This window comes from Chiloscyllium plagiosum, unplaced genomic scaffold (assembly GCF_037043375.1).
Source record: "Chiloscyllium plagiosum isolate Xiang-an unplaced genomic scaffold, Cpla_swu_hap1 HiC_scaffold_48, whole genome shotgun sequence".
In the NCBI taxonomy this organism is placed as follows: Eukaryota; Metazoa; Chordata; class Chondrichthyes; order Orectolobiformes; family Hemiscylliidae; genus Chiloscyllium; species Chiloscyllium plagiosum.
In genome coordinates this window covers 5,142,865-5,152,365 of record NW_028270186.1, presented here as the reverse complement: position 1 = coordinate 5,152,365, position 9,501 = coordinate 5,142,865, and the positions used below count along the sequence as shown (strand labels likewise).

The 9,501-nt window shown below is 49.0% G+C and overlaps 1 protein-coding gene across 2 annotated transcripts in view; it reads left to right on the top strand.

Moving 5' to 3' along the window:
* Positions 1–3,246: 3,246 nt before the first annotated feature.
* Positions 3,247–9,501, top strand: part of LOC122543039 (zinc metalloproteinase-disintegrin-like MTP9) — a 60,849-nt gene continuing 54,594 nt past the window's right edge. For both annotated transcript variants that reach the window (XM_043681230.2, XM_043681229.2), the window contains exons 1-4: positions 3,247–3,403; positions 7,070–7,161; positions 7,645–7,721; positions 7,905–7,983. In XM_043681230.2, coding sequence (XP_043537165.2) covers positions 3,343–3,403; positions 7,070–7,161; positions 7,645–7,721; positions 7,905–7,983 — 309 coding nt within the window. In that variant the 5' untranslated portion in view covers positions 3,247–3,342. The remainder of the gene's footprint in view (positions 3,404–7,069; positions 7,162–7,644; positions 7,722–7,904; positions 7,984–9,501) is intronic.

Below are 9,501 nucleotides of genomic sequence, written 5' to 3'. Positions count from 1 at the left end.
GCTCCCTGCACGTTGAGAAGCAGCAGGTCAGGCAGCGTCTGAGGAGCTGGAAAATCAACGTTTTGGATTGAAACCCTTCATCAGGACATAGGGGCTCGGCCTGAAATGTTGACTTTCCTGCTCCTTGGGTGCAGTCTGACCTGCTGTGCTTTTCCAGCTTCACATCTATTGACTCTGACTTACAACATCTGCCGTCCTTATTGTCTTTGAGATGCTGGTCTGTGTTATCTCGGGCTGTGAGTACCTGCAGACATCCTGTTCACTTCTGGTCCCACCTGTGGCTATTCTTTCCTGCTGTTCAGCACAGGGTGCTGGATCAAAGCCAGGAAAATCAGCTACACGTGACTGGCTGACCTTGCAGTCTCCTGACTAGTTCACTCATCCTGCACAAGACCAGCTTTTTGCATTTGTGGGCAGTGAGAAACAAGATAGTGGAAGTTGCCCTTCACAGCTCTTCACTCTTCTTGCACAGGACATGGACAGCAGCAGAAGGTTTCTGTCTCAGTAAAGAATCATGGGAGTGTATCAGGCCAGGCACTGAGGCAATTTGAGCTGTTGCTTTTGTTGGCTTCTTCTCTTATCTGACTCTCATGGACTGGCCTGAGCAGCAGATGAGGACTTAGAAAGCTTAGGAAAGAATATTGGTGCATTGCTGATATGTGTGGGTGATCAACTCAAGGGGTCCTGAATATCACTGGAAGAGTGCTGATGGCCCAGTGGTGCTGATGGCCCAGTGGTGCTGATGGCCCAGTGGTATTGTCCTTTGACTACAAACCTGGAGACCCAGCTCATGCTGTGCGGACCTGGTTCAAATCGAATTGTGGTGGAATTTGAACTTGTTAAAAGTTGAGTACCCATGAATTCCAGATCAAATTCCGCCGTGGAAGATGGTGGAATTTCAATTTAATTAAATAATCTGGAATTAAGAGTCTAATGATGACCGTGAAACTGTTGTGGATTATCAGGAAAAGCCCATCTGGTTCACTAAGGTCCTGTAGGGAAGGAAACTGTCATCCTTCAACAGTCTGGCCTCCATGTCACTCCACACCCATAGCAAGGTGGCTGACTTTGAATTGCCCTCTGTTCAATTAGGGATGGGCAACAAATACTGTCTTGCCAGCAACGATGGGATTCATTGCCATTCAGAGGAAGAGTCCATATTGAGATTTGTCAACGAAGCTGTGTGACACACAGAGCAGCAGTCGTATCTGCCTTTGTCAGCTGAATATTTACCAGGGAAAAGGAACTGAGAAAGTTAATGAACCGTGTGGTGTGTTCACACACATCATCAAGGTTATAGCCTCACTTTCAGGGTGCCACAGTGGTTTAGTTTTAGTGCTGCTGCGTCACAGCACCACAGACCCAGGTTCTGTGGAGTTTGCACATTCTCCCCATGTCTGTGTGGGTTTTCTCTGGGTGCTCTGGTTTCCTCCCACAGTCCAAAGATGTGCAGGTTAGGTGGATTGGCTGTGCTAAATTGCCCATAGTGTCCAGGGATATGAAGGTTAGGTGCGTTCACCATGGGAAATGCAGGGCTACAGGGATAAGGAAGTGGATCTAGGTGAGATGCTTTTCCAAGGGTCGGTGTGGACCTGATGGGCCAAAGAGTCTGCTTGGGATTCGATGATTCCAGTTGTTTATAATGGGACCATCTTTGTTGTATTGTCAACGCAATTATGTTCTGGCGTTTTGCTGATTACTCACATTGTGTTGAATTTGCCCATCAATTATCAATGATATTGTGGAAAGTATGAATGATAAACCCCTCAGGCTGTTGAAGAGCAAAATCAAGATCATTAACTGTGGCAGAAAATGTTTCATAAGCTGTTCCTGGTCTATTATGATGTTGCCAGTAAGGTCATTACATGTCTCAGGAATTGGTATATTACTCCCTCTCTATTCAGGTCATTGTCAGAAAGTGTGAGTGCATGAGCTGACACATTGACCTGGGGCCAGGGAGGAGGGCACATTGAGTGTACAGCCATGTTGTAGAACGGGTTTGTTCCATAGATGAGGCGGATTTATCAGTGTTGTGTGCATGGGCAATATTTGCTTGAGGCCAGGCCTCACTAAGCACCGGGCCCTGCCGTGTCCCTCTATCTATGCATTGTTACTGCAGCTCAGGGATTTTGAAAAGTGAGACCTGTTCAAATGGCACGGTATCTCTGGTAGAACAAGCTGCCAGAGGAAATGGTGGATGCAGACATCTGGGCAGGGACACTTGTAGGAAAGGTTTGGAGGGATATGGACCAAATGCAGGCAAATGGGCCCAGCTCAGTTTGGAAAACTGGGTCAGGATGGATGAGTTAGACCAAAAGGTCTGCTTCTGTGCTATATGACTCAATGACCCATCAACAGTGCCCTGCCTTCTGCTGAGGCAATTGCAGATGATCGGATGACCTCTCAGGGACAGGGTGGTCGTGGTAGAACTGGGTGGGATGCTTTTTGGACAACCAGTGCAGACTTGATGGGCTGAGTGGCCTGTTTCTGCACTGCAAGGATTCTATGATTCTCATGTTGCCCGGTATGGAAGGTTTGAGTTATGAAGATAGGCTGGGACCTTTTTCACTGGATTGTAGAAGGTCAATAGGCGAACTAATGGAAGTTTATAAAATAATGAGGGGTGCAGATTGAGTTAACGGTAGTTGTCTTTTTCCTAGAATGAAGGATTTCAAGACTGCGATGCAGTTTTTTAAGGTGAGAGGAGTGTGGTTTTAAAAAGACATGTGGGGAAAATTTTGAAACTGTGGATGGTTCATGTGTGAAATGAGCTTCCTGAGGAAGTGGTTGATGCTGGTCCATTTGGGGCTGAATGGCCTGTTTCCATGCTCTGGGGATTCTATGAAATTACAATGTTTAAAAGACTTTTGGATATGTACGTGAATAACAGGTTTGGAGGGATAGGGGCCAGGAGCAGGCAGGTTGGGCTAGATTAGGTTTGGGATTCTGGTTAGCCTGGTCTGACTCTATGAGATGGGACCCAGCTGAGGGGGTTGCTGGGATGACTTTGACAGACAGGTTGAAAAGTCATTGTTGAAAATCAGGGCTAAACAGATTGGATTGTGCCCCCTCCATCGAATTCTGCCTTCTGAATTTCCAGCAAAGTTTATATTTGCCAGGGTTAGTAACTTTCAACTCCAGCTCTGTAATTAAACACAAATTCTCTCCTTGCGCAATGATACTGCTCCTCCTCCTCCTCCTCCTCCTCTTTGGGTTTGCATGTTGAAACAAACAGCCAGTCTGCAGAATGAGGAAGCGCTGACAGGAAGGGAGTATAGTCCAGCCAAAACAACACAGCAGAGGCAGCAGGAGGTACTGTGTGTTGCCTCGGACAGGTGAAGCATGGTTGACCCCAGCTGTTTGGTGCGTTTTCTGCTCCTGTGTTCCGTTGCTGCAGAGTTTGGTAAGTTTCTTCACCCCTGGCTGAGTGATACTCAGCTGCTCATTTGAAGTGAATTTGCTGAGTACCTTTTAGGGTGAGCGGGCTGAAGCTTGATTGTGGGAAACATGAATCTCCCTCTGGTCCTTTGAGCAAGTAACTACCAGCTGAAGTAGTGAGGACGAACAGTGGGCTATTTGGCTGCACCAGCATCATAGCCAAGCGTGAACCTGTCTTCCCCACATCTCAGAGTTTGTGAGTGTGGACTCTTGCAGTCTTGCTTGCCACCCTCAGAGCTTTGAGAGCACTCTTACAGTCAGTCAGTCAGAGTGATGTGGAGGGAGCCTCTGGTTTCGATGACCATAGTACCTGCAGCAGCATTGCTGGCTCACTGTCAGCTCTGGCCAAAGCAGTAATTTCCTGTGGTGTTGCAGCTTGACTTCAGCTTCTGACTTTGTGGAGTTTTGCCAAACCCCTGTCAAATCCAGATCTGTCAACACTGACTGGTGCGCTGCTGAGTTTCTAACCTTGGGTCGTTGTGTACAATACGAACATAGCCCTGTGTGCCTGAGCAGTACCATCCTGTGAACAGAGACGGTGGATAGGAGGTTGGATCAAGGCTTAGCAGCTCGAAGATGGATTGGGTTCATGTGGGAACTGTGCTAGATGGGTCGACCCACTCAGGGAATGTGGATAGTGAACACAGAATAAACATGGAGCAGAAACACTCCTGCACGGTGAACGTTTAGGATTTCAATTGCAGTGTGACAGAGGGGCAGCAAGTGAGCCAGACTTCTAGCAGGAGAAATCCTTGAAAACGTTGAGGGATGGGGATAGAGAGGGGAGGATTGAGGGGGCTGGGGTCAGAGAGTGGGGGAATGAGGGCGATGGGAACAGAAAGGTGTAGATAAAATATACGTGGAGCATCTTGCTCCTCAACAATGCTCCACTTGTGGCACATTCTAGGATGAGAGGATAACGGTAGCAAATGTAGGAGATAAATAGATTTTAAAATGTGTGGGCTTGTGGCGCACATGGATAAGACATCTGACTACGGATTGGAAGATTGTAGGTTTGACTCCTACCTAGTTTGAGTGAGTTTTGGGGCAGCATGGTGTCTCAGTGGTTGGCACTGCTGCCTCACAGCACCAGGGACCTGGGTTCAATTCCAGCCTCAGGGAACTGTCTGTGTAGAGTTTACACATTCTCCCTGTCTCTGTGTGGGTTTCCTCCGGGTGCTCTGGTTTCCTCCTACAATCCAAAGGTGTGCAAGTTGGGGTGGATTGGCCATGCTAAATTACCCATATTGTTAGGTGTATTAGTCAGAGGGAAATGGGTCTGGGTGGGTCAGTGTGGACTTATTGGGCCGAAGGGCCTGTTTCCACACTGTAGGGAATTTCATCTAATCACAGAGTTGAGGAGAAACTACTTCTCCCAAAGGGTGTGAGTCTGTGAAATTTGCTACGATGAAGTGTGGTGGAAGCTAGGACAATGAGGAAATGTAAGGAGGAGTTAGATAGATTTTTAATGGGTAATGGGTTGAATGCATATGGAGGGCAGGTAGGAAAATGTGGGCGAGGAACCTATCAGCCATGACAGAATGGCAGATCAAATTCGATGGGCCGAATGGCCTATTTCTGCTCCAATATCTTATGAAGTTAGGAAAGTCGGGGAGAGAGAGGGAGGGGGGACAGAGAGTTGAGGACTGATCCTTATTAGGTTAATCATCAGCAAACAGGAGACAAAGGCAATCCATATCTCCAGGGTGTACCTTGTGTGCGTGGTGTAATGTGACACCAGACTATTAGAGGTTTGTTCACAAGACAAAGCTTTTCACTGTGTCTTGGAATATGTGACAATAAATAAATTCAATTCAATTGATGTTTGTGACTGTTCAGATTCTCTGAGGAGTGTATTTGTAAAAATCAGTGATGAATTTGGTGTGCCCTTTCCGATATTGTTCATTTGGCTAGGAGCCTGGGAAGAGGGGGGCTGTTCTCTGATGAAAGGCTGTGTAAATGGGTCAGTTCCCTCTGGAGTTTGGGAGAATGGGAGGATGGTTGGTGGCTCAGGAGGTGGCATGGTGGGGTAGTCACTGGGACTGGAGAAGGTGGGAGTGCCCTCTCACAGCTAGGGCGTCCCCCCACCACCACCACATTTGGAACTACAATGAGGAGAACAGTCTTCACCCCAGGCTTGTGGGCCTTCAGTGCTCTGGAGTCCCCAAACATTGCAAAGATTAAAGGCCAGGGTCGAGAATTCCTCAGTCTGTGGGGGAATGCATGGTACCTGGGGACGATGCAGCAAAGTGGAGTTGAAGATTAGCAGTGATGGCTATTGAGTGGTGGAGAGCATGCTCAAGGGGCCGAATGGACTTCACTCCTTCTATCTCTCCTGCTTGTGAGTCCTTCACTGGTTCAAAGGGACCTGGGCACTCACTTTGGGAGAGGGAATGGGGATCAGCTTGGTGACTCATGCCATTATCCTTGATCCCTCTGCTCTGCTGTGCCATGCTGTGGTGGGTTGTGCTGTGCTGTGCTGAGTTCTGCTGTGCTATGCTGGGCCCTGCTGCGCTGTGCCAAGCTGTGCTGGGCTCTGCTGTGCTGTGCTGTGCTGTGCTGTACTATGTTGGGCTCTGCTCTGCTGTGCCATGCTGTGCTGTGTTGGGCTGGGCTGTGCTGGGCTGCGCTGTGCTGTGCCATGCCATGCTGTACTGGCTGAGCTTTGCTGCACTGGGTTCTGCTGTGCTGTGCTGTGCCATGCTGCGCTGTGCTGTGCTGAGTTCTGCTGTGTTGCACTGTGCCGGGCTGTGCTGTGCTGGGTTCTGCTGTGCTATGCTGTGCTGTGATGTGCCATGCTGTGCTGTGCCGGGCTGGACTGTGCTGTGCTGTGCTGCGCAGTGCTGCACTGGGTTCTGCTCTGCTGTGCTGGGCTCTGCTGTGCTGTGCTATGCCATACTATGCTAAGCTGGACTCTACTGTGCTGCACTGTGCTGGGTTGTACTGTGCTGTGCTGGCCTCTGCTGTGCTGTGCTGTGCCATACTATGCTAAGCTGGACTCTGCTGTGCTGTGCTGTGCTGTGCTGAGTTGAACTGTGCTGTGCTGGGCTCTGCTGTGCTGTGCTGTGCCATACTATGCTAAGCTGGACTCTACTGTGCTGCACTGTGCTGGGTTGTACTGTGCTGTGCTGGGCTCTGCTGTGCTGTGCTGTGCTATACTATGCTAAGCTGGACTCTACTGTGCTATGCTGTGCCGGATTGTACTGTGCTGTGCTGTGCTGGGCTCTGCTGTGATCATTTGGCTGGAGCAACACTCATTGCCTATTCTGCTCTGAAGCTGCACAGGTCAAGCTCAAACCTGCTCTTCATTTGACCAAAGTTTCCTTTTACCCACGTGCCATGGGCACATCCTGAAAAGGCTCTTCAGAGACCGGTATCCCATCCCCAATCACCTTGTATTTACAAATACACAGCCTTTGACTATAGCACTGCCTCTTCATGAGTTGGATATTTAGCAGCGCCCAGTGTCACTGACCTTCAACCTTTCATGTCAGCCTGGGCTCCCTGATTACACCAGATTAACAGCCCCAATCACTGAAGGCTCAACCCATCCCCACCATCAGCCTGTAACTTCAGTCAGTGTCTTTGGGTCACCCCACGGTCTGACCAATGTTCGGTTGTGTGTTCACAGCAATTTTAGCGGCTTCCAAACTACCTGACGTCCAGAATTACCAAGTGGTGATCCCCAGGAGGCTCCACACAAAGCACAGACGAACGAGTGAGGTACTGTGTGACACCCAGGAACAGCACGTTTCTCACCAACAACACGGGTTATTGTATAAAACTGACTTTAATCAGTACCATCGGTAGGCACGGGATTGATGGTTCCAACAGAATGTCTGAAAGGTGGACGGTCTGAGGGGTTTCTCCTTAGACAAGAACGTTGGGATAAACTGACAGCAGAGTAACAGTGAGCAGGATTTACAATGAGACAGAAACACAGGGGTACAGTGACAGAGGGGGAACTGCAAGAGCAGACAGGGTAGTTCTGGTTATGAGCACTGAGCCAGATGTAATGACAGCGTTGGGACTGGGCTTCTATTACAACAGAGGAAGTGGGACTGGAGGCAAGAATGCTCTGTAAGGCGACTGGTCCAGAATCAGAAACCATGAGCAGATGAGAGACAGGTTTGAACAAGAGAAGTGACAATAGGCAGGTGGGGAAAGTTGACATTGAGTTGAATTTTGCCATCTCTCCTCTGGCAGGGGCTTCATCCATCGGTTATTCAGTTTGAGGTTCCGGTGGACGGCAAGGAGCAAGTGGTGCACCTTGAGAAGAATGAGTAAGTGTTCAGTTCATCTGATGGATCGTGAGGTTAAATCTTCCACCTTGTTGATGTGGATGGTGATAGTCAGTAGTTTTAAACATGTCCGCTAGCAAGTACATGCACGTCATATCGCAGCATTGCTGCATTATTCCAAAGCCATGAAAGGTGTCCACTTTCATTCTCCCTTCCCTTTCACAGGCAGCTCATTGCGAATAACTACTCCGAGACATACTACTTGAAAGATGGGACTGAGGTGACAAGCAATCCTCTCTATCCAGTGAGTATGATGCAGAATCAGAAACTCAGCAGCTCAGGCAGCATCTGTGCAGAGGCAGAGTTAACCGTACAAGCACAGTACAAGCACTTCTTCACTCCATTTCTGTGGAGATGGATCTGAGTGGGATATGCACTGTGATCAATAGGCACAGTGGGATATGGGTCTGAGTGGGATACGGTCTGTGATCAATAGGCACAGTGGGATATGGGTCTGAGTGGGATACTGTCTGTGATCAATAGGCACGGTGGGATATGGGTTTGAGTAGGATATGGTCTGTGATCGATAGGCACAGTGGGATATGGGTCTGTGTGGGATTCTGTCTGTGATCGATAGGCATGGTGGTATATGGGTCTGAGTGGGATATGGTCTGTGATGGGTAGGCACAGTGGGATATAGGTCTGTGTGGGATACAGTCTGTGATCGATAGGCATAGTGTTTATGTGTCTGAGTGGGATCCGGTCTGTGATCGATAGGCACAGTGTGATATGGGTCTCTGCGGGATACGGTCTGTGATTGATAGGCACGGTGGGATATGGGTCTGAGTGGAATATTTTCTGTGATCAATAGGCACAGTGGGATATGTGTCTGAGCGGGATACGGTCTGTGATCAATAGGAACAGTGGAATGTGGGTCTGAGTGGGATATACTGTCTGTGATCGATAGGAATGGTGGGATATGGGTCTGTGTGGGATATACGGTCTGTGATCGATAGGAATGGTGGGATATGGGTCTGTGTGGGATACGGTCTGTGATCGATAGGCATGGTGGGATATTGGTCTGAGTGGGATATGGTCTGTGATGGGTAGGCACAGTGGGATATAGGTCTGTGTGGGATACAGTCTGTGATCGATAGGCACAGTGGGATATGGGTCTGTGTGGGATACGGTCTGTGATCGATAGGCACAGTGGGATATGGGTCTGTGTGGGATACGGTCTGTGATCGATAGGCACAGTGGGATATGGGTCTGAGTGGGAAACGGTCTGTGATCAATAGGCACGGTGGGATATGGGTCTGAGTGGGATATACGGTCTGTGATCGATAGGAATGGTGGGATATGGGTCTGTGTGGGATACGGTCTGTGATCGATAGGCATGGTGGGATATGGGACTGAGTGGGATTCTGTCTGTGATCGATAGGCATGGTGGTATATGGGTCTGAGTGGGATACGGTCTGTGATCGATAGGCACGGTGGGATATGTGTCTGATCGGGATACGCTCTGCGATCAATAGGAACAGTGGGATATGTGTCTGAGTGGGATATGGTCTGTGATCAATAGGAACAGTGGGACTTGGGTCTGAGTGGTTTATGGTCTGTGATCGATAGGCACAGTGGGATATGGGTCTGAGTGGGATATGGGTCTGAGTGGGATTCTGTCTGTGATCGATAGGCACGGTGGGATATTGGACTGAGTGGGATATGGTCCGTGATCAATACGCACGGTGGGATATGGGTGTGAGTGGGATACGGTCTGTGATCAATAGGCACAGTGGGATATGGGTCTGAGTGGGAAACGGTC